The sequence below is a fragment of the Podarcis filfolensis genome (assembly GCF_964270895.1).
Source record: "Podarcis filfolensis genome assembly, chromosome: 10".
Lineage (NCBI taxonomy): Eukaryota > Metazoa > Chordata > Lepidosauria > Squamata > Lacertidae > Podarcis > Podarcis filfolensis.
Window position 1 is genome coordinate 45,501,606 of NC_139612.1, and position 25,844 is coordinate 45,527,449.

Consider the following 25,844-nt stretch of genomic DNA (forward strand, 5'->3'; position numbering starts at 1 on the left):
TCCCCTGAAGAAAAGGTCATGGATATAGGGAACATCTTGGACTGAGAGGAGGATTTGCCCTCAGAACCAGCCTTTGGTGTCCCTACCTCATTGGGAATTCTAGCACCAGGAGAACCTGTCATGCCAGTGCCTCTCTGGCTGGAAGAGGCTGCCTTGCGTTCCTCAGACTCCAGTTTGGAGGCTGTAGCAGAACCCCAGACTCCACCATATTGCTGGGTCATTGGTCACTCATTTGCGACTTAGATTACTAGTTCTAATCCCATTTATCCCAGGCTCGTTCACCGTGAATTTGTTTTCCTTTTTATTCAGGGGAAAAATGCTCTGTCTGTTGTTAACCCTGGGTAACTGTCAGCAAAACCCATACTTAAAGGGTTTGAACGCCTGTTCCTCTACCTGCACATTTCTGTTAGCGCAGCAGTTCAGGGTTTCCTGACTAGCTACTTTGCATTTATCTTGATTTTGTGAACTGTCATTTTAATTGGTGATTTCCTGAATTGTTCAGATCCTGGCATTATTGCACATTGTTTTCCATTAAGGGCACAGAAACAGTGTTTAATTGCACATGATTCCCAAAAGGAAGGCACAGAGAGCAGAGAGTTCACAACAATTTTCTCCCTTTAAATATAGCCTGGACTTGGTGCTTTTGGTTGTGATGTTGGTTGCCAAGGGTGCTTTTTATCAGTTTAGGTTAGTTTGGCAGCTGTGGCCCTAGCTAGAGAAACCTGACCTAGCCACAGCGATGCATGGCTTTCTTACAACCAGGTTATATTACTGTAATGAACTGTGTGGGGCTGCCCTTAAAGACTGTTTGGAAAATGCTGCTGGCACAGAATGTGGCTGCAAGACATCCAGATCATATTAAAACCTATGCTGCATCAGTTACATTGGCTACTTTTTTATTTCCAGGCCCAATTCAAGGTGCTTGTTTTAGCCTACAAAACCCTAACTAGTTTGGGACTATGTTATCTGAAAGACAGCTAATACCTGCATGAGCCCAACATCAAAATCAGCACCTGAGACCTGAGATCAGCACTGCTGATCAAAACAAAACTCTGAAGACAGAAGTCTGCATTTAGCTGATTTGCACTGCTGGTGTGTGTGTGTGTGTGTGTGTTGTAATAATATTTTCCTGTGTTTTGAGTTTTGCAAAGCTGCCTTGTTAGGGTAGTGTGCCTTGAAAAGTGTTTCCCCCCTTAATACAACAAGTTTTAACAAGCAAACAAACATCCTTTCTTGTGACTGATCAAGTAAAATGGATCTCATTCTGGATAGTGTTCCTGCACCCTGGAATCCCTCTTTTCACCTGAATATAAAGATAAACAGCATGAGGAGCATGCAGAAGGTAGCGACATTGTCCATGGTCTTCATGAGCACCACCAGCTGACGCCGCAAGGCAGGCATGAACCTCACCAGCTTCAACACCCTCAGTAGCCGGAATGTCCTCAACACGGACAGGCCACCATCAGCCTGGCCTATGATCTCCCAGATGCTGCAAATCAGGGACAAAAGCAACAAGAGACAAGGGAGAGGAAGGGAGGGCCAGAGTGAGACCTTGAGAAAGGTAATAGAAAGGAATCCCAAAGGATGATGAATGAGAGTGTGAAGATTATAATAGAAGCAACTTTTATTTGAGTTATCTTTAACTGAGATTTAGGTAGACTGTGTTTGCCAGAGAGCGGGAAGGAGGGAGATAATTTCTGTTGTCAATTGCACTGGTGTTTATAAACCAAGTATCCCTATGTGTAAGAAATACAAAGTTTGTCTGAATTAATTCTGTGTGAACAAAATACACTTGCTTATAACTCCTGAGTTATTCTTTGTTCTTTGGAGTTAATGTTCCCCTTATATCCTTCCCTTAGTCAATTTCAACAGGTTCCTTCCAGGTTCCTTCAGGATCTCTCCTGAAAGCATTATTATACAAAGATGTTATGATGCCCCACAGAAGCGAAAGCTTGTTTCCAGCCTCAAGAACCAGAAGGGAAGAAACAAAGGGTGAAAACTACAGCTTAGCCAAAATGGCAGCCCCAGTTCACTGCCCTGCCCCCCCCCCCATGTTTGCAGGTGGCAACTGTTTTGGTAACCTTCAATGGAGCCATAATTCAAAAAACATAGACACACATCGTAAATGGTTTTGGGGGTGCTTTGCTCAAGGGTGAAAGCAGGGGCTCTTTCCTTTCCTTTTCTTAGTCCTGTTCATAAATTTCAGCAGGTCTACACTGAGTAAAACCTAGTTGAATAATATCTTCTGGCTACCACTACCAAGCTCCCCTCTTCTCAGGTGCACTGCACCCTGGCAAGTAGGAAGTAGGGAGGTCCTGGTGGCCAATCTCTCTCCCTGCTGCCAAAACCTCTTGCAGAGCGAGCAGCTTTTAGAGTGCTAAGACTGAAGTAGGAAGCTGCAGCTGCCCACCTGCATGATAAGGGCCTGTTTTGACCCCAGAGTCCAGCAGTGAGGGAGCCAGAGCAGATTCCTGGGTCTGAGTCTGAAGCTGGTGATCAGGGGACCACCAAACTGGAAACTGGCAGGGAGGAGCTGACTGAGGCAGATGCCACAGCACCAGGATTCTTAAAACTAGAGTCAGGAACTTCCTGGATAATTTCCTCTAGATGTGAGGAAGCAAAGCCTTGTGCCCCTGTAGAGTTGTCACAAGTCAGAGTAGATTCATCTGAGCTAAATGAACCTGATAGAAGGCAGCTTCCTCTGTTCCTGTATAAATGGTACTCTGAACAGGGTGGGTGTTTAGAAACTGATGGACAGTTGCAGTGAATGGTGAATCTAGGCATAAGGTTCTCCTGCAGTTATAAGGATGCATGTGGAGCTATAAGATTGGACAGTGGGTGGTATTCAACACCAGTCCTACTCAGGGAATGTCCATTGAAGTTAATGGACCTGAATAACTTCGGTTCATTAGTTTCAGTGGGTCTCTTCTGGGTAGGACACAGTTGAATCCTACCCCCCCACCATGTTTAATGGATTTATGCAGGCAGAACCATGATGCTCTTGGTTTTATATATAGCAAAATGGATCACAGTTACAAAGTTAATAGGAATTGTCCTGAATCCAAAGGAAAGCTGGTGGAAAGGCCGAGAATAGACTCCAGAATGGCAAGTTTCTTGGTCCTGTGCACTACCTTTTCAAGTGGCTCTCACATTTTATTGATTAAAATGTTTAATATAAAGTAGTGGCGTCACCAAAGTCTAGAATGGCTTGAGATGTGCTGTCCCAACACAACATTGCTCCAAACACTGCTTGGAATGAGTTTCATTTACTTCTTGGGCAGCCCCAAAACTGACCCTCACCCATCTTTCTTACACTACGTCTCATACATTGATGCATGGCTTTGATTATCCTTACCTGATGATGACGATGATGCTGTCATAGATGTTGTAAGGATTGCGAAGATAATCAAAGAGGCCAAAGGCAGCAAGTTTCAAGATCATCTCTAGGGCAAACATGCTGGTAAACACAACATTGCAGATTTCCAAAATATTAGTCAGCTCTTCTGGCTGCAGGAGAAATAAAAAAAATAAAATAAAATCAGAAGCCATTTAGGAAACTTTCTATCACACACTGTTCTGCCTAGTGTACAATAAATGGGACCTCTGGGTAGAGAAGAGACTCTTGCAACTTTTTCATTTTATTATTTATTTTTTAAATTGCATGTTAAATGTCTGTCTGTAAAACCACCATCTCCCAGTGATGTCCCAATATTTCATGATGTTTCACTTGTTATCCCCGAGTTTTTACCTTAAATCCTTTATTTTCTGTTTTGGTTCTGTCTCCAGGACTGCAGGTTGTTGCTGTTTTTTAAATTGTAGCTGTTTTAGGGTGAAGAACAGCTTCACCCTATGAAATGAAGAAATGAGATTGCAGGAAGCTTAATGTGCCAATTTGGTGTTCCAAAGAAGATTGAGGATTACTGTGATGTTCCATAGAGATTTACAATATACCATGTATATTGTACTGAATGCTGGTTCCTTACGAATAAGGATACGTGATACAGATTATGGACCAGCATACCAACTGGGAACTTGAAATTGTTTTGAAGATCCTCAGGGCATTTGCACTGAGGCCGTTATACACATGTTGAAAAACCTTATCTGTAAAATTTGCATCTCAGTACTGAGAAAGGTATAAGTTATTTCTGCAAGTTCCATGTTCTCATTTTAATGTATGCATATTTGGGACTTAATAGTACTAGTGCCCTCTTCTGCCTCCTATAGAATTACACTACTATGTTACTAATGTTGATCTTAGACTATAAAAATTTAGAGTGAATTCACTGCTGGATTGCCAGACATAGCTCTATTATGGACTTGGTTGTATTCAGACAACAGAAGCACACAATTTCATTTTTGTGGTCTTTCTACAAATAATTTTGTTTTGCATCAAACTTTGTTGTTCTTTATGATCATTGGATATATATTTTTTCATCTGCTTAAATGGCACAAACTATTTCAATCTCTTGCTTTTCTATTTTTCTTATTTTTTTAAAAAAACCATCAACAAAGTATGCTTATCACTTCCACCATCCATGGCATGTGTTGGAGCACTAGCACCAGACTATGATAGTATACTAGAGCTGTTTTCTAAAATGAATTAGCATATTTCTTTTAAAAATTGTTTTGTATTAAACCCTAAATGCCCTTGGTCCAGTATACCTGAAGGAGCGTCTCCATCCCCATCATTCTGCCCGGACACTGAGGTCCAGCGCTGAGGGCCTTCTGGCAGTTCCCTCCCTGCGAGAAGTGAAATTACAGGGAACCAGGCAGAGGGCCCTCTCAGTAGTGGCGCCTGCCCTGTGGAATGCCCTCCCACCAGATGTCAAAGGAAAAAACAACTACCAGGCTTTTAGAAGACATCTGAAGGCAGCCCTGTTTAGGGAAGCTTTTAATATCTGAAGGACTATTGCATTTTAATATTTTGTTGGAAGCCGCCCAGAGTGGCTGGGGAAACCCAGCCAAATAGGCGGGGTATAAATAAATTATTATTATTATTATTATTATTATTATTATTATTATTATTATTAACATTTCCCTTAATGCAAAAGTCAATTAATCAATCAATTAATTTTTGGAAACAAAAAATAACACTCACCCCAGTTATTTTGAGACTTCCTCTCCATTTGCAATAATGCATATTTTCAAACAAAACTTTCCTCTATCCCTCCTTTCTTCTTTTCTCGGTGTTTTCAGCTTCCCACCCCCAGTCCCTTTTTATACCCCTGTTCTTCTAGTAGCAGCTTGCTAGGCCTTGTTCTGCTAATCTTCTCTCATAACTCTCTCTCTCTCTTGGCTGCTGTCTCATTAATTACCCAATGGAATATGTAGATATCTTGGAATATATTTTATCGAAGAGGAGCTTGTTATGCTTTGCACTGAAGCACACACTTAGGCTATAACACAATTCCATAAATAGAGTACGCAGCCAATCATGTCACTTCTATCTTGTATATGTTGCATACAGAACAAGCATGTCAAGAAAACTGGTGGCATGATGCTATTACCCCCTGGGATGTTTGTGGTGAGAAAAAGGCTTGAATCAAATGATTCAGCCTTGGATGCATGAGGTATCAGGGTTTCACTCAGGTCCTTTGTGGTCTTCTTGGAACTTGCAAATAACATCCACTCACTAAGCCAGAAAAATACAGTTCTGCTTAGTTCGTGTGTGTGTGTGTGTGTGTGTGTGTGTGTACAACAAATAAGTGATTGAATAAACAGACTTCAACCACCTGCCCTCCGATGCTTTCTCCTGAGTTCCCATTCCAGCTCCTGAGCGCTTTGTCCCACATAATCATCTGTTCACTCGCACCAAGTGGTTTTGACAACTGCTGTCCAAAAAAATCCCCTCCCTCCTGTATTCTGAAAAAGCAAAACCCTTCTCTCTCCACAGCCTACTAATTCATCCCCACACTTTCTTGGGATCAGTGACTTCACGCTAATTTCAACACAATGAGAAGGGGGAAACAACAACAACTGCACACCTTTCCCATGCCAGATGATTCTTTATTAAAGCTGCCAGTTTCCCTAAGTGAAAAAGTAAAGACAGAATGGGAGAAACAAGGGCTCTAGTTTCACCCATAATTATGTTTGACTAATAATGCAAGTGCTAAAAGGCAAAAGATGGAACGTAAAAACTAACAGAGTGATCTTGTACATCGTCACACAGAAGGAAGAGTAAGTGTTTGTAAGATAAGACTATGCACACTGTAGTAAGCACCAGGGAAGCAGAATTTACTTTGGAGTCAATCTGCATAGGATTAACTTCTAAGGGTCTTCCCTCATAACTTAAAAACCTGTATTGTAGGGTGAAGAAAAGACAGACGGTAATTTCAGAAGGAAGTGGATATCCCTCCCCTTATTTATCTCTACTTTTACAATCTCTACCATATAACACTGGTCCTGAGATCTGCATTGGCTCCCAGTACGTTTCTGAGCACAATTCAAAGTGTTGGTGCTGACCTTTAAAGCCCTAAACGGCTGCAGTCCTGTATACCTGAAGGAGCATCTCCACCCCAATTGTTCAGCCCAGACACTGAGGTCCAGCACTGAGGGCCTTCTGGCAGTTCCCTCACTGCAATAAGGGAGGTTACAGGGAACCAGGCAGAGGGCCTTCTCGGTAGTGACGCCTGCCCTGTGGAACGCCTTCCCATCAGATGTCAAGGAAATAAGCAACTATCCTACTTCTAAAAGACATCTGAAGGCAGCCCTGTTTAGGGAAGTTTTTAATGTTTAATGCTGTATTGTTTTTAATATTCGATTGGGAGCCACCCAGAGTGGCTGGGGAAACTGTCAGATGGGCGGAGTATAAATAAATAATCATCATCATCTACTTTTCATTTCCTGAGCTGAAGAATCAGGCAGAACAAGAACATTTTGGATCATTCAATAAGCCTCTGTGTAAAACTCCTGCAAGCTGGTGTGGAGGATAGCAGTTTTTTTGCAACCTGAGGCAGGTTGAAAATAGGATGCTGTCCTAAAATTTGTATGTTTATCCTGGACATGAAGGAACGCCAACTATAATTTCAACCAATCACTCTCCAAGGCAGATATCACATTAGAATATATTTTGCATTTTACTACTACTACTACCCACTTCTGAAAACGTTGAGTTGGGGGGAGGAGACGCTAGAAGAAAATACGAGTGAGGACTGAGCAGGACAGAAACTTGTTTTGTAAAAATAGACATAACCTGCCTCACTGTAAACACTTTAATTTCAAAATCGCATTGTGGTGTGTTTTACATTTTTCCTTGCCTTTCTGAGAAGAGGTCTATGGGGCTTGCATTTTCCTCCCCCTTCGTCTAAAATAGATGAGAGATGTGAAACCTGAGGCACGGAATTGTGCCCTGAATATGACTAGCATATTTCATTCTGATCTCAATGTTCAAATGGAGTATCTCACAAACATATAAAATGCTGAGTGAGTGGGAGAGTGAAACTAAAGACCTCACCTTGTTTCACAAAAAGTAGTGGTTTTTGACATGGCAGGGCAGTGGGGGAGAGAGGTGGGGAGCAGCTTTCCTAATATCCATCCACTTCATTCATTCCTGCACATGGTACTAGAGTTGCACGTGGTGGAATTCCTGCATACAGTCACTCAACAAACACACCCCAGTGTTCAAGCAATGACACTAAAAATGTCAAAGATATCACACGGAACCACTCCGACAAGTCTCCCAAACAGAAATTGCAGTGGAGGTGCTGTATGGGGAACTTATTGCAAGCACAAAATATAGCACACAAAGCAAGTGTGGGAAATGCAGTCTCCACCCCACAGAAGGGGTATTGAGGGGAGAAGTGTGGCTTGCATAAGACAAATATGTAACATTAACAAGTGCATATTTACTTTGCTGAAAATGTATTCTGCAGAAAGGTTATAGGGGGAAACTTCTATTTGTAGTCTAATGCTCATTTCCAAGCTCCCCACCGCAGAGACGAGCGCACATCCAAGTGGATTAAAGATACGCCTATTTTTGGCAAGGCGTTTTGAGATACCAGGCCTGTCCTATTTAGATGTGCGCTTGTCTGTATGGGGGCAAGCACAACCGTGATGAAAATAAGCTCAGAGCTGCACAAGCAAATCTGCCCGAAGTGTCTTTGGCAGAAACTAGAAAAAGCAAAAATACCAATTCCAGCCCAAACTGAACAGATTATGTCAGTGATAATGAGAAATGTAATGTAGCATCATGATATACTGGTGAATTGTCTTCCTTGCTCCTGCTGACGTGTTCTCTCTCTCACGCCTTCTGTGCCTTCGTGAGGAACTGATGTTTTAAAAGTCATCCTTGTCTGTCTCTTACCGAAAAGGTCACCTGTTCCCGCTCACTCTCCTTTCCTCCCTGACATCTGTTTCACTAGTCAAGTGCACATCTGCTAATCTTTTTCTAATGGGCCATCACTCACCCCAGGGAATGGTTCTACCTAGGGAGTTGGGTAAGAAAAGAAGAGCGTAGGAGAGGGAGACAGGAGAGGAACAGCTGTGGAAAGGCAAAACTTCTAACAATTCCACATTCCTGAGTGGAAGGGAAAATACAAAACAGAACACAGAGAGCCAGAGACACAATGAAAAAGCAAAGCAAAGAGGAAGCCAGAAGCAAATTATTAAAATGGGGAAATAATGAAGGGAGGGGAGGCTGCAGACATGCAATACAACTAAAGCTCATGACTTCCCTCAAAGAACCCTGGCATACAAAACAAACAACGATGAGGATAATATATGAAGCCCAAACTAGACACCTTGTTGGGGTGTTTAACAAAGTTGCAGGAGTGGGAGGAATGATGGTCAGCACACACTTGGCTGTTTCACACCAGCTGTTGGACCAACCTATCACAAGGTTTCTGTGAGGGAAGGGAACGGGCGGTGGTGAGGAAGATTCAGTTTTCCCGCTCAACCACGGACCTCACTTACAGTGCAATCAGGGGCTAGCTCAACTGAGTTCAGTGGAACTGACTCACTTCGGATCTTGAGCCAGCTGTCAGCCTAACCAATCCCACAAGGTTGCTGTGAGATTAGAAAGAGGCAGGGGGTGAACCATGTGCAATGGCAGACATAAAATGTAAGCAATATTCAGAGGCATACTTAGGTGTTATGAAGTTAGTTCATTGATAGACCTATGCGCCATAAATTTGCCCTAAAGAAAGTGGTCATCACTATTCCCAGTGACAAGGAGGTTGAGAAACCTATTATGTGTTGTATAAAGACGTACTTTCTTTTGGCTATTGTGATGGGCAGGTTGATCTAGACAGGAGTGGGGAACCTGTGGTTCTGCAGAAGTTGTTTGACTCCCATCAACTGCAGCAAGCATGACCAATGGTCAGGGATGATGGGAGTTGGAGTCCAACAACATATGGAAGGCCACAAGTTCCTCACATCTGACTTAAAAAGAGAGTAAAGTCATATCTACACTATGCTAGCTCATCTTTATTATTACTTCATACTTTCCAGGGCTGAGTCATGGCACTGATTTTAAAAATGTTCTGAAGTTAAGCTGTGGCAATACTGGCTCAAATTAAACCCTTCCCAGAGGGTATTTAGCACATACTGTTGTTATGTTCTGATGGTTATTCTATAAATAGTCCTAAACAGTACATTAACTCAAGCTTATGTAAAATTTAAATGAAGTAACTCACGCCAAAATCGCCCTTTAGCTACATCGCTCTTGGATAACCTCTCCATCATATAAGTCATGTGTTTATAATATTTGAATACTAGTAGATGATTATACTGATTGTTCTTTGCCCTTAGTCGTTGCCAATCAAAGTGATAACTACTCAGCTTCTTTAATTTTTCTTTTATGTCAGAGCTTTCTTTTTAAAAAATGATTTATGTTTTTATACATGCCTCCTCTGAGCTGGGCATCATTATTTTTAAGAATGAGGTGGCTACATTAGTGCTTATTATACAAAGCAGAGGTTCTAATCAACCAGGGCCCTTTTAAAAGGCTATGCCCACACTGTCTGATTCACAGCCAATTCTGTGCTATGAATATTCCATAAACAGAAAGCAAGACTGTGGGCAGGTTAGTCAGCAAATGTGGGTTATCATCATACATATTGCAAAAAAAAAAAGGGGGGGGGGAGGAGAATGGTATTTTCCACACTCAACTGCTATCCCGTCCAGCTTTCACAGAAAAGCAATGAAACTAATGATGGTTGGGATTGCCCTTTGATTATTGTTGCGTATAGTTTTGTTTTGTTTTTAAAACTAAAAAGAAAAAAGAAACTAAGGATGGAGGAGAAATTTGATTCACATCACATTTAAGGGTCAAACTACCTAATTCGCAATTTCTGAAACAATATGTGAACCAAAACACAACCATCCTTTGAAATTTGCATTCCTCTGAATTTTGCAATGCAGTTCTCCAGCTAAGTAATTTATACAAAAATGCATATACTAGGGTAAATTAATGATAAAGTGTGCATAACATAACATAGTGAAAATAATACACCAAAAATCCATTACCAAAAACTTCTTTGCAAAACTGTTTCTGAGTATTCAAACATTTGTATACAGCCCACTTACACAGGGGTTATGTTCTAGGCCCCTGCACGCATAACTGAAATCACGTAAACTGGGGAGCACCATCTAAAAGGCCTCCAAACACCCATTTCCCCCCCTGTTCTCCAGCTCTCTCTCCTACTCTCTCCCCAATCCAGACCAAAATAACTGTAGCTGAAGCTATGGGGCTGCCTGAAGAATGCGCAAGAAAATTGTTGCTGCTGCTGTGCTACCCCGCATGTCAGCTGTTAGGTGGGGAGGCTGAGCAGCCAAAACAAAGCCTCACTGCACCTCAGGTCTCTTTGGGTCTTCCTCCTCCCTCACTGATGTCCTCTTTGGGCTCTGGGGAGGGTCTCCTTGCGAGCTACGAGGACTCTCCAGCTCTCTCCCACCATTTCTGAATTTGAAAAAAAGTTACTTATTTATTTTCCTGGCATCACACATATATGTGGTTGCACACGAGTCAATCATGTGTAAGTGGGAGAGTGCCTGTATTTGGAGAAATGTCCTGATGAATTCTCAGAAGGACTGTTTTGGTGGGGGGAGGGGGCGGAATCTGCAAACTGATGCAGAAATGTGAGACCTGAATTTAAGATTGGAAAAAAGAGAAACTGAGAGAAACCAATAATGACAGATTCCTTTATTGTTAAGAAGAAGCTAGGGGGCTCTTTTTAGCTGTGTGGATGTACAGAAAGATGTTGTATGCATGACCTGGTAGCAGTCTTATCCTGGATTTAACTTGGCCCCCACTAAGCAGTAGGTGCCAAGTTCCCTGACAGGCCTTGGTAAGAGGAAACAGACCCCGTCAGGTTTGTCTCCTGCTGCTCACATCAGGTTGCCTCACTTGTCAAACATGGAGATGGCAACTTCCTCCTCACCTTTGACCTCACCCTCATTTTACACCCACTCAGGCAGTATTCCATCTGCCCACATGTACTACCTTCTGCTCTCTCTTTCACTGTCCACAGAACTGCTCACAGCAAAGCTCCAGCTTCATTGAGGCAGATCACAGGATCTCCACAGTACCATCAGTCTGCAACTACATTGCCAGTTCCTCCCTCTTCTGACTACACTGAAACACATATTTCACAAGCACTTCAGATCAACCAACATTCCAGAGAGTATGTTACATGGCAATCCTAACTACATCTACACAGAAGTCCCATTGAATTCGGTGGGGTTTACTTTCAGGTAAATGGGGCTAGGCTTGTCGCCTATGTCAGGAATGCTGAGCAAGGGTTGGTCATCTCTCACTATCTTGATACGATGTGCTGTCCACAAAGCACACCAACATGCATCAACAAATACAGATCACCCGAGTTCGGTGAAAAACTGTTTTTATGCAGAAGAGGCCGCGTTGTGTGAAGGCGACCATGCCTTCTGATGAGCAACTGGACATTCATAATGCAGATTCTTTGCAGTTGTAAACACAGAAATATAATTATTTTCTACAAAGCTATAATGTTGTTTTAAAATGCCACATTATTAACTTTCTACAGACATCAGGGTGCGGCTACTGAGGGAATATTTCATGCGGAGGAACAAAACTAATTTGCATGAATTAATTGCCTGCAATTAACATAAGTTGCAAATTGTTTTCATGAACTTAGCTGAGGCCAAAACTACAATGTGTTCTCTATGTGATGTGAAAATGTGGCATCAGCCCTTGGGGGGAAATGGAAGAAAAATCCTGAGAGATTAAAAATAACACCAATAGATTAGGAAATTATTTTACTGGCTTCACAGTTCAGAGTGTAAGCCTGTGGGTAGCATTTGTTCTTTTAATTCAATTGTTGTGCTGCACCGAGTGCCGAAGCACTTTCCAAATAAGAACAGCTACAGCAATCACTACTCTAATAATTCCTGTACTTTGCAACCCCTCTTTGGAAACCCCTTAGGTTTTCAATTTTTGAAACAAAATCTTTACAACATCAAGGCCTGAAAATGTCCTGTTACAAACAGAATGACCACTGGAATTGTCACAATTCTAACACAAATATCTGAGTTTCCTTGTATGCGCCTTGAAAGCTGGGTCCTCTGCCATTCCTACTGCATACATCAGTAGCAGCAGGCGGGAGGGGTTACCATTGCACACCTGGCCTCCCATCAGCTGCTTACTGGAAGGGACAAGGTTGGATTGGCTCTGGTGATGCAACTGACCTCCTCGCTGCCTCACCCTCCTTCCCCAAACCTAAAAGAAGAAGTAGCTCCACTGAAAGAAAGCTGGTGTTGCAGCTCCACCCAACAGAGTGAATCACTTTGGCTATACAAGATGCTATACAAAAGACAAGACTGCCACATGACAGCAGCGGTACATGCAGGGTTTGAGCGGCAGGTTGTCAGTACAAACATCTGAGGTCTGGCACAGCTGCCTTTTAGGTTATAACCCTGCTCAATATTATGTGTAGCTGATTCCTCTGTGACAGTTCAGAGAGCCTCATTTGTGCCCAGACAGTTGCCTTTTCTATTTTGATGTATTCTTTAGCACAGTTTCAGATTAAAAGGAGAGTTCCTGCCCCTGCTGCCCCTTGAGAGGGTTCCTTGAGCTCCATCCGCACAGGGCTCACCGGATTCCCTTGTACCTCTGTAGAAACGGGCTGTGCTTGTGTGTCTCTTAATTAAGCTGGAAAGACTGGCAAACGGATGGATTTGATTTGAGCAGTGGGTGAAGTGCCTGCGCTGTCCCCAGAGGCTGTATTAAACTAAACCAAATAGACTAAGGATTCAGTTAGCTAATGAGGGGAGAAATGAGACCGAAAGAGAGGAAGATAGTGGGAGCGGAGAGTTGGCAAAAACAGAAACACGCACACAGAGAGAGATCAGCTGAATGGAGCATAAATGGAGGAGGACAAGGAAAGGGACAGAAATAAAAGGGAGAAAAAGGTAGGAAGCTGTGTTGGTTCGTCTAGATCAATATTGTTACTAGTAGTGCTTCTCCACGTTTTCAGATAGGGAATCTCTTCTAGCCCTACAAGGAGACGCCAGGAATTGAACTTGGAACTTTCCACATGCAAAGCAGTTGCTCTACCACTGGGCTATGGCTCTTCCCCAAGAGAGAGCAGGAACTGAAAGGGAGATATAGAACAAGGAAGCAAAAGGTGGTGGAATGCACTTCACATGGTTACTTCACCTATTAATCCCCATTCATTCATTTAGTGAACACAGACACTTGTTGCCCGGTGGGCTTACCAGCTATTTCTGCCCCAAAACCACAGTGAGGTAACACCTTTATTAGGAACCAAACCAAATGTCACAGAGTTGTTTCCAGGACTGAGAACAAATTGATTAACTGCTTTATTTCGTTTTTGTTTAAATGGGGGTATGTCTATTATTTCTTCTTGATCCCAGCAGTTCTTGGTACAACCTGTAATCTGCAAAACACTTAGCAGAGGCTAATACGTAATTACTCCATCTTAAAAAACTGTTACAAACTGCAGACTCTGGGGCTTTAGCATCATGAACTATTTTTTTTACTACACTCACCCAACAAATAATTTTCTAAATATCCAGTCTGAAGATGTTTGGAGGAACTCAAAAGCTTGCTCATGTCTTTGTGACATATTGGTTTGGCCTAACAAATGAAGTATTCTAGCATGGCTTTAGCATCTCCCCTGCCCTGCAACGAGCCAACAGAGCTACTTATGTTTTTTATAGGCTACATCTTCCTCAGCCAACCTAGAGCAAATCTCTCCCATTCCATTTGCATAGGTGCCAGATTCGTTTGGTCTTCAGACCCTGGCCTCAGTTCACAGGACCACTATTGCTACTGCAAAGCCTCCAATTGGGTTTTCCTTCCATACTTTCTTGTGGGGTGGGGAAGATGTGCAAGCCTAGTATAGAGTTATGCACAAGATATAATCATAGAAGCTCTAAGGGAACATGGCAGATACAGGTGCCTTGTCCAGGTGCTGCTTGATTATATACGTAGGTCCTTAAATACATGAACTACCTACCAGCTCCTAGGCCCCCCCCAAATCCCTACAGAAAGAGTAAACTCACTTGAACATTGTTGTGTTGATGCCCCGACAACCACAACATGCTAGATAACAGCCATACTTTTCAAGGTACACAGTATCGCCTCAGACTGCTAAGTTAATTTATTGTTCACTGCCCACCAGTCTAGCTACCTGTTCATGGTGCTCAATGCCCATGCTGATGGTGTTCACAAGGATGGCGATCATGATCCCACGGTTGAAGTATTTACTCTCCACAATTCCCCTCAGTTTAACCCTGACTTCTTGCCACACGTCACCCCAGAGAGCCAGCTGTCCACCTTCTTCTCCATCCTCCTCCTCTTTCTCCAGGTCTGTAGTCCCGGTGCTTTCTTTTCTTCCATCTCCCTCCTCTTCACTGGGCCCTCTTCCTTCTTCCTGATCCGAATCGGCGCTCTCAAGCACGGAGAGTCTCCGGGCTGCTTCCCGCTGGGCCTTGTGACATCTTGGGCAGTTGCTGGGGTCAGACGTCAAAGTCATGGCAATCGGTTGGCCAAGGCCTTGTGGCACGTAATCAACACAGTTGTGCTTTCGGCAACATCCTGGGGAATAATAAATACAGGGATCAAATTTAAGGGGAAAGCAGTGCTACATTTCTGCATCTCAGTTAGGCAAAGCAGGTCCTAAATTGTATTGCTAGCCATTTTAAGCGTGAAGGAAATTAAGCCCTGGAACCGTCTGCCAAGGGAAGAGTTAGGCTCATCATCACCAAGAGACTTTAATGGAGATTGTTTGTCTCTCAGAGACATGCTCTACTTCAGCTACAATAGATTAGACTCAATTGTATTCAGCTTTGTAGTAGGGGTAGGATAATTCTCCAGACTGCAGGAATCACTAAATAAGAGGCCATGGCGTGTGTTATCTCAGAGGTGAAAAAAAGAAAAAATATCAAAGCTTCTTCTGTCCTTAAAATCTATGATCCCCTAGTTATCACTTAAATAAATAGTTTCACTGGCAGAACATATTGCTGAAAAGGTCCTTGCCTGAGTTCATTAGAACTGCTGAGTTTTTACTTAATGTCAGTGTTACCTGTTATATCTGTAGAAAGAACAACAACATGAAGAGAAAGTATAAAACAGTCCAATGTTGCTGTTATGTACTGAGTTGAATAGGATCCAAACTGCAGCAGTCTGATTGGTCCTAGAACAATAGGATCCAAAAGGCAGCAGTCTGATTGGTCCTAGAACAATAGGATTCAGAATGCAGCAGTCTGATTGGTCCTAGAACAAGGCAGCAGTATGATTGGTTGGGAGGAACCACCCAATCATGCTCCAGATAGAAGTGAATCCACAACCTGATTGGCTTACAGTAGAATTCCGGAATTAGCCAATCATGTGCAGCCCATTGTGTAAATAATGTATATAAAGCAGATACTTTGAGGGGACATTCATTCATTCCTCCTCACCACTATGAGCTGAATAAAGAGCATGAAATCACTTTGCGACTCTGAGTATATTTCAGTTGCAAACTTGCTCAAAAAGTTATGCTGATTTCAAGCTAGAAGCACAGACTTGTTTGCCCCTCTGTTCCTCACCGTGTGAAAATTTAGCAGAAACAGGCGAGAATGCACAACTTCATGCTCCTACAGGTCATGCCACACTTTTTAAAAAAGATGTAAAGCTAAGATACTTTATACCTGAATATGCAAAGTGTGAAGGCAACCAGTTCATCAGACGCACAAGTAAGGAAACTAGGCTTGACTGCAACTCCCTGCTGAGTATGCAGGTTCACCCTGGCAAAATGGAGCAAAACTGGACAGGCTGATCTGATTTGACAAGCTGAGGAAACCTCTTTAGCTTGCATTGGCAGTTGGACTAGATGAGACATAAAATGCATTTGTTAAAAATACAGTTTGCTCCTTTGAAGCTGCTGTATGCTTTGATACTGGCAACAACATGGGATTTCCTCCCAATACATATATCAGCTTCAGAGGTGGGTTTGCTTTTTGTTTTTTTAAACTCAGGACCACAGTAGGGGAGGAAAGAATTAAGTTTCCCGCTCCTGTGTTCTGCAATCCCAAGAAATATCAGCTGCTATTAAAAATACATGTACAGTATATTACTGTAAATAATTATTTAACATTGCATCCAATTTGGCCCTCAGTATAAGGTAGCTTCATATGATCAGGCAGTAACTAAGAGACCCCCCCCCCCATTTATTTATCAAATCCAACAGTCTTTAGATATTCAGCTACAGGGAGTGGCATTGAAAGACAGTTGCAGTTATCTGAGAAATGTGCCTTTAGTTTCCAGTAGTGATTGGTGAGCTCCTTATAGCTTGATTTGGAAAAGGTTTGGGATAAAACGTTCTCCTCATGTCAGAAAAGTCCTTCTCCAAGCCCATTCCAAAGTTTCGGCTGAATCACCAGATGATGATGTCATCAGAAACATAATTGGGTTTGAAGGCCTCAACTTCCAGATAAACACCATGACCCCTTCTTTTCTCCACAAACTTATGAACGAGTCTCAAGATGGCACAACTCCATTGCTGCCTCAGTTGGCACCATGGAATTTGGGTTGGAAAGGGAAGTGGGCAGCTGTGGTGGTTTGTGGAGAGGCCTGGTACCAGGATGAGCTCATTAAAACCAGGCCCAAACTTTGGTTAGGTGTTGATGTTTGAGTTTGATTCACAAAGGGCTTAGGAAGCCAAAACCAGAGTTTGCTATTCCGAACTCACTCCCTTATGAATCTCAGCACTATTATTATTCCTAACATACTGCTGTAAAAGTGTGCAAGTTTTCTTTTAGAATGAGGACAGAACATCAGAGCAGGAGTGGTCATGCAGAAAGAAATCATCACCTCTAGGTGATAAAATGCTCTCTCATCATTAGAAAGCCAGAGATTGCAGGTCTGGAAGAAAAAGCGATTTCTTTGCTTTATCCTTTTCCCTGCTAAATTCACCTTGATGGAAAGTTAAGCACTAAAATGTAGCTTTGAATGTTGCTGTTCTCAGGCTAGAAATGCATGTTCAAGTACAGCATTTACCTACAGCCTGAGTTCCTTTACTGTTAGGTGCTCCTGGCTTATTGCTGTGGCAGAGGCATTCCTTTTGCAATGTCATCTTGGAATGAATCCTTCAGGAAGCACAGAGGTGTGATGCCATAGACAAGAAAGGATCAGGAGGCCAACAGGAAAGGGAGCCCAGCAATGGCAGGAAAGATAGGTATGTAAGAATCCCAGTAAAGGGTGGTTCATTAGTTGGCATGGTTGGAGAGCTGTATTTCTGGAGCTAGATAAGGTCCAGGACAGCCCAAGAATTCAAGTAACATCTGAGTGACGTGGCATCATTTTAAAATATTAAACTACATTTTAAAATCTCTGAGACTCAACTGTGCTGAAGCCACTAAAGCTATGAGTAGAAAGAACTGTTGGTTACTGCAAACTTTTGGATGCCCTTCAGGATAATTTTACAGGACCATGGATTGCTTTCCATGCCACAAATGATTTAAAATGTATTTTTTTATATTCAACAAATAAGCCGTTCAAAATGTCCTCCTGCGTAGATTTTGCCACTGAGCTTTACTGCAGGCCTGTCCTCCTTAAAAATGCTAGATTACTTCGGTTTTAATGGTCAGTAAAGTCTAATCCTCTTTATTGTAAAATCAGTTTCTGCAATTGTGTTTCCATTTGCCTGCCTCATATTATATTATGGCAATTTTTCTGACCTACAAAAGGGGCTATTTTTCTCAACCTGAAGATCTGATGCATCCTAGATTAAATAAATGAACAAATCTCTCACCAACAGATTCTACTCAGAGTTTGTCCAGTGTACTGCCTTCTCGTCTATGGTCACTACATAAGAGTTTTCCATTAGCATTGCCATCTCTGTACCTACCACACAGTGTTTTCTATTAGCATAGAGGGTCATGTGTTTTAAGTACTCTGATTCATACGTATGGTCTTATCAATCACTTATTTCCTCTCTCTTCCCCTACCACCATCATTCTGCTGGCTTGGCCTCGCAAATCTTACTGTATTGCCTCTGGTCTTTCCCATTCATGCTCCTCTTGGCAGCACTCGGCTCCGTTCGGCCCAGGCGCCGATCCTGCAGGCTGTTGTAGAAGCCAAGGGTGCGGCGCTTGGCCTTGCGTACAATATGGCAGACGTATTGGAAGATTTCTTCATAGCAGTCTCCTGGTTCCATGTAGCTGGCCACGGTGCTGGAAGACAGGTACCGTGCTCGCTGCTCCTGCATCAATTGGTGCTCTCGCTGCTTGGTCTCCGAAAACTGTGTAGCAATGACCACCAGGCATAGGTTGATCATGAAGAATGAGCCCACCTAGGAACCAGAGGAGAAGAGAGGCATAAAGCATTAATTTAGAAGGAGGCGGGGGGAAAAAATCTGGAAGGGAAAAAAGGTACAGATACAGTTGAAATGCTGCCTCCTGGAGAAGTATATTTATTATTTACCTTAATGGAATACTTACATCCTGCTTTTCTACTTGACAAAAGACCTCCAAAGTGGTTGAAAATAAGTTTGCAAGTCTGTCATCAAGATCCATTAGGTTGGCAGGCAACAGAAACAGGCTTTTTTGGGTTGTGGTCCCATATTATGGAACTTGCTCCCAATTTTTAAATAGGCCTTGAAGACGTTCCTATTTCAAGCTGGTTTTAACTAATATTCGGAATGCTCTAGATTGTTTTCAACTATTGCTGTTCTAATGTTCCATTTTAAGCTGCTTTTAATTAACATACGTACTACTGCAGTTCAATTGCTTCTATGCTGGTGTTTCTAATATTTTAGCACTGTTTGTGATTTAAATGTTAGATTATGATTGTACAAGGAATAGGAATTTTATAGGATTATTTAGTTTTTTAGTATGATTTGAGCTGCCATGGGATGGTTAGCCCTGTAAAGCAGCATACAAATGAAATAGATAGATAAATAGATAGCCAGATAGATAGATAGATAGATAGATAGATAGATAGATAGATAGATAGATAGAGATAGATAGATAGATAGATAGATGATAGATAGATAGATTTTAAAGGCAGTGGAAACTCTAGGAGAATGGAAGGAAAAGAGAATGGTGATTGGAAATGTCCATGCCTAAGATGCCACTGCTGCTGCTGCTGTGGCTGTAGGAACAACCTTAATTTGGGACAGGTCCCCATTGAGAAGATTTCCAGCTGCATTCCATGATGGGAAAATACCAGGTTTACTATTTTTGACTTCACTGTCAGGGAACTGCCATCGGAACTAGCGGAGGAGGCGAGGCTCCACAGTGATGCTGGAGAGGGGCCAAGCAGGGAGAGAGGCAGGTCTCCGGCTGGGGAAGAAAATCAGCGCAACACCAGGGATAGAGGGGGGCCGATGGGGGAAGCAGAGGGGAGGCTCCAGGACTCTTCGCAGGAGACCAGCGAGGAGAGCACAGGTCCTCCACTGCCCACACCCACCCTGCGCAGAAGACTTCCGCGCAGGGAAAGTAGGCGGCGACTTGGCGTCAAAGAACTTCTTTGCTGGAAGAGGTTCAAGAAACACCCACTGACGGATTCTGCCAGCGACTGAACAGCCACGGAGTGGATGGCTGTCCAGCAAGAAACGGTTTAACCAGGCAACCTAGCCCAGAGCGGCGGTAACTTACGCACAAGCAACCCCTAAAGCCATTACATTCACCATTATGCAGCCTTGTGTAAAGGGCTTTGGCAGGGGGCGTGACTGGAGGGGATGTGATGTCCAGTTTGGTTTTGTTCCCTTGATTGCTCTTTACTTGGACTCCCAGTCTCTCCTGTGCATAGTTAAACTATGGAACTTGCTCCAGCAGAAGGTAGTGATGGGCAGCAAATTGGATGGCTTTAAAAGATGACTGGACAAATTTGTGGAAGATAAGATTATCAATGGCTGCTAGCCATGATGCTATGCTCTGCCTCCATAGTTGGAGGCAGCAAAGCTTCTGAATACCAGTTGCTGGGAAATACAGGAGGGGAGAGGGCTCTTGTGCTTGGGTCCTGCTTGCAGCTTTCTCACAGGTATCTGGTTAGCCACTGTGAGAACAGGATGCTGGACTAGGGCCATTGGCTGATACAGCAGGCTCATCTTATGTTATTAAGTTCTTAAAGAAGAATCCTAAAATATATCTGTTTCCACATGTCTTTTTCAACTAATTGAGGTGCTTTAATTCAGTGTATCTCATCTTTCATCTGTTCTTTCCCTTGTGTGTCTATTTGTTTAGAGTGTAAGTCTGCAAAAATGACTCTGCCTTGCCTTTTGTGCTTAAAAATACTATTCTGATTTTAACAGCTTGGGAAAACCAGTTTCATTGGTAGCTCTGATATTGGGCCAGGAGCATCTTCATTCCTAATCCTGAATATTAATTTAAATGGTGAGATATTTCTTACAAAGATGGCTCTCAAAAATGCTGGTTTGGTTATTGGCATGTCCATAAAACTATAGCAGTCAAGGTGCAATTCTGCCTTCATTATAATTAACGCCCTTTCATTGACTTTGCCTTCTCAGTTCCCACTACAAAACCCCCCTTCTTCTTTGGCGATCACTAATAGCCGAGTAAGACTGTCTTCCAAAAACATGGTTTTAACAATGAGTCCATAAGTGACTGTGGAGGCCAATTCTGGATCCCCATGTCCTTCCACAGTGGGGACATTGGTTTCCGGGTGGGAGTTGATCACGGTGTGGATTTGCCAACCGTGCCTTCCTCTTAGCACATTTCTCCCTTGCATCCTGAGTTTGAGTGTCTTCAAAGCCCATGCCACCTTTGGTAAAGGCTGTTCTTCAATTGGAGCACTCACAGGCCAGTGTTTCCCAATTGTTAGTGTTTATACTACATTTTTTAAGATTTGCCTTGAGACAGTCTTAAACCTCTTTTGTTGACCACCAGCATTATACTTTCCATTTTTAAGTTTGGAGTAGAGTAGTTGCTTTGGAAGACGGTAATCAGACATCCGCACAACATGACCAGTCCAGTGAAGTTGATGTTGAAGAATCATTGCTACAAAAACCCATTTCACAACTCATACATTATAAACCAATACAAAAGGGTTATTTACCTCATTGCACACAAGCTAACCCAGGATAACACATGAAAATAAGGGGAAACATCTTTCCAAATGCACTCCGAAGGTCATCTGCCTCACAATCTGTTGGGTAGGGCATAACACACCAAAGAGAACTGACCCAAGAATAAGCATAAAGAGCCAATTCTGCCACCTACTTAAGTCATAAGTAGGGGGTGGGGGAGTGATTGTTTCTCCACCTAGCCGTGTTCAAACATAATTCCGCACGTGATGCCTCTGCACTCCTGGCACTCAGCTCACACAGGCAAAGGTGCCCAAAGGCTCCATCAGAATATTCAATCCAGGAGCTCTTTCAGCATTTCAAAGGGGGTACAATACTGCTAGCACTTGAAAAAGCTTTGAAGAACTGAAATGTTCCTGGCCAGCTTTAGTGTTAGGACAATACGCTGTTTCAAAATAATATAGAGAGGATTTTTATTTATTGAAAAAATGGCCTTCAAAGCTGTTCTAAAGCTGTTTTGCCTTTAACCATCTGGTCCTCCTCCACTTCAGCCTGTCCACTCTTTAGAATACTGAACACGGTGTTGGAGGGAAAAAGAAAAGAGGGAGAAAGCGCTTTTGGTTTAAAATAATCCCCTCTGACCTGTAAAGATTTTGCAAAATGCTCTCTGCTTTTCTTGTTTGAAATTGTGACGGTTGTGAGTCCTCTCCTCTTCTAAATGCATTCCCTCACACATTCCTATTCTCACCTTTTTGATTGAACAGAAATGGCAAGTATTTCACGAGTCTTCTGAGAGTAGAGCCTTCCCCAGCCTGGTGCCTTTCAGATGTTTGGGACGCCAACTCCCATCAGCCCCAGTCCACACATTGGGGAAAAGCTGTATGGGAATGTACACCAGGACTGGGGAAGCTGTAGCCTGCTAGATCCTGCTGGACTCCAAGTCTCATTGTTTCTATTTATTGTTCATGCTGGCTGGGGCTGATGAGAGTTGGATTCCAACAACATCTGCAGAGTTACAGCTTCTCCAGTCCCAGTTTAGAATTCCCCCCTCTCCACCTGCAACTTGGTGGGTGGATGTAAAGAGAAGATGGAATCCAACCTTTAGAATAGTTCAGCGACACAAACTGCAGCAAGACCAGAATGCAACCTCATTCATAAAGAGGGAGAAAATGAAATGTTATATGGGCATTTAGTTTAGCTGGTGTTGACTAGCCTCCCAAAGCGGGATACAGGAAAAAGGGGACATGAGTTTTGCTAGAGACTAGAATCTTCCATTCTCTACAGAAAATGTAAAGCTGCATCTAGAATCCTTATCCATAGTAAAAAGGGCAACAACAGAACTGAAGCTGATATGCGTAGGAAGAAAGGGGGGGAGGGGAATATATATATTCAGGTTATACTGAGGAATTGAGGAGGATTTTGGTCTGAGGGTGCTGGAACATTTGCTCTGGACTACAGAAGAAGAGGTTAAAAGTCACACTCTTAACAAGAATGAATGGCTGTGCTCCTTATTATACCACTATTGATGATGGAAGACGTGTGTTGGAGTATATAGAGATTTTGCTGGCAGAAAAAGTAAAGTAAAGTAAATGTAGTTCTTGTAGGGAAGGGGTGAGAGAAAATTGGTTCAATTTATATTTTAAAACAAACCTATCTAGTGAGTGATTCCTGAGACAATATGCAAACAGAAACACAGTTATCCTTTGAAAGACACACCTACACAATTTGCAACAGTTTTCCAACAAAAAAATGTGTATGAAAATGCATATATCAGGGGAAAGGATGAATAATAAAGCATTTATGTAAACTAAAACGCTAACAATTTTTTGGAAGGACTTCTTAATTTTTTTAACAACAGATGTGTCAATTTGGAGAACCGAATTTAGGATTGATAAAAAGGGAAAACTGAGAGAAACCAAAACTAATGTGAGAATTGTTTCTAAAAACATGTCCTTGAATAATTTTTCCAAAATGTATATTTTTAGTACATGGGGGTATTTTGCTTCTTTCCTTTTTGCCAGAGCTGTTGTCCAAGTTTTGTGGATGTGGGAGAATTCTGACAAAAAGGGAAAAAGGAGCAGAAATTGCTGATATTTGTTTATTTGTCCCTTGTCCTGATGGAGATCAATCCATTGCAAATTATTAGTATTCTCTGTCATTGTTGCTTTCAGTCAGCACAAATACAGTATGTAATTCATTATGTCACTCACCACCCCCACCCCACCCCACCCCGTCATTTTGCATTGAGATTTCTTTGCATTGAAATGAATGGGGTGGAATAAATGAGAACACAATTACAAAAGTTATGTAAGACTTGTAATTTTGCCACAGTGGACAATGAGACAAATAATATAGTTTTTTATGGAAAATGAACTGCAGCAGAATAGAAACAGTGCTGCAAGCAATTACAGGGTGGAATGGAAAACAGTGCCTTCTTCCATCCCAACTTCCTTTAAGCAGGCAAGTAAACAGCTGCTATAGGGGTTCTGGAGACCCCATCCAAATGGCTCCTCCAATGATGTGCCCAGGCCTTCATGTTCTATTTACCAATTCCACGAAGCCAGCATGGACTGTGATACCTCTTGGAGCAAGTTCAGAGGAAATGCCATGTGGTGAAAACCCCCGCTTCAGGCTAGCCACTGGGTGAACTGTCAGGCAGCATGGACTTCTCCAGGAGTCACAAAGGTCTGGGTTTTTGTATTGGTTTTCTTTAAAAATGAGGTATAGAGAACAAAGAAGGTGCTTTCATTCTCAATAAGAAAAACAAGCAGCTCAGGAAAAGGAAACTTGTTTCAGCTGTCACCCTTAATGAAGCTTTTCAATCTCAATTTAAAATACTCTCTGCTTTCCTTTTTTTCATTAGCTTTTATTGCTTCTTTTTAATCACCTACTTAACTCATGCCTGTGGACAGTAGCTTGGAAACATTGAACGTCTAAGTGACTACAACTCCTTTAGATGAATGTGGCAGAAGAAAGAAAGAAAGAAAGAAAGAAAGAAAGAAAGAAAGAAAGAAAGACTGCAACATAGGTTCAGATCATCAGCATCTTATTTGCTCATTTTATCTCAAATTAATTGAACCAAAAAGAAGGCACCCCCCCCCCCGGAAAAAACCCCAAATCTATCTTATTTCTCTTACCATCACTACTGCTTTTTTCTTCTGTCATTCACTGTGATCCATGTTTCTAAGTTATGCCTTAGGCCAGCCTTGGGCAGCCTAGAGCCCTTCAGATATTTTGAACTACAACTCCCATCAGCTCCAGCTAGCAGGACCAAAGGCTGCCTAAGGCTGGCAATGGTTGCTACAGACTATAAATTCACTGGACCATGGACTGTAAGTACTCAGCAATTATAAATTACCATTTAAGTGAGGAGAACAGGAGACCAAAATGTCAGAAATGTCTCGAGTGAACTCTAGCTTCTCATTCTAAAAAGGCAATGCTAAATTTGATCCTTGAATTTCCTGGAACGATTTTGCTACTTGGAAAAAGAAAAAAGCCAGAATACTGGAATTCTTTGCGTTTTGGAATGCATACAATTAACACATTTTGCTTTCTACAGCTACTTTTGCTACAGTGTGTGTTTCAGGCTCCTAGATTAATTGGGACATTGACAGGATCCTATCAGCTCTGCTGAAAGGACAATTGTACTTACAATGATCAGCAAGATGAAGTAGATGAAGTTGTAGAATGAATGAGCATCCATCACGTAGTACATAATCTCCACCCACCCTTCCAGTGTAATCACCTATAGAAAAAGAAAACAAGAACAAAAAAAAGTAAATAACTACAGAAAGACAGTAATGTAAAGCAGTCAAATCCATTCCAATGAGCTGACTGCTCCAGTCCACACATTTTGTGTTATTTTGCTAGACTTTCAGTGTTAGGAACCCTCCACTTGCTGCAAAAAAAGCAGAACCCACAAATCCTATAAATCTTTCCAGTCCACTAAAGTAGCACTAATTTGATCTAGGCCAGCAGTGCAGTATCTTTTCACTATGACATGAATGGAGGGATGGGAGTTTTGCTCCTGTGAATCCAGTTGGGCTCTCTGAATCTGATACATTTAGCTGAATGAGAGCCAACCAAAGTTTAGCACTTCTAAGTGAGTGCTGTAGATTTCAATAACATTTAAGTGTGTCCTTAACTTCCCCAATGAAATCAATTGGCAGCATATTCATTGTTAGTCTAATCATACTCTTAGATCGCTTCAGAAATTAAAGGAAATAATTGTAAGACTTAGGTACATTCCCATGTTAATCTCACCATGTATTGAAGGCCTACAGGCTAGGTTTTATCTAGACATGTAGACTGAGTAAATATGTAAACAAGTAGTTCTCTCTAACACATTTCAGATGCTTTAATACCAGCTATATGTGCAGT

At 42.2% G+C, this 25,844-nt stretch overlaps 1 protein-coding gene across 7 annotated transcripts in view; it reads right to left on the bottom strand.

The window, feature by feature from the left end:
• The window catches only part of CACNA1I (calcium voltage-gated channel subunit alpha1 I), a 363,153-nt gene that overhangs the window by 54,587 nt on the left and 282,722 nt on the right, over positions 1-25,844 (bottom strand). For all 7 annotated transcript variants that reach the window (XM_083573883.1, XM_083573884.1, XM_083573885.1 and 4 more), the window contains 5 exons: positions 25,117-25,209; positions 18,464-18,770; positions 14,628-15,034; positions 3,356-3,507; positions 1,304-1,489 (listed from right to left, as the gene is read on the bottom strand). In XM_083573883.1, the coding sequence (XP_083430009.1) occupies positions 1,304-1,489; positions 3,356-3,507; positions 14,628-15,034; positions 18,464-18,770; positions 25,117-25,209 (1,145 nt within the window). The remainder of the gene's footprint in view (positions 1-1,303; positions 1,490-3,355; positions 3,508-14,627; positions 15,035-18,463; positions 18,771-25,116; positions 25,210-25,844) is intronic.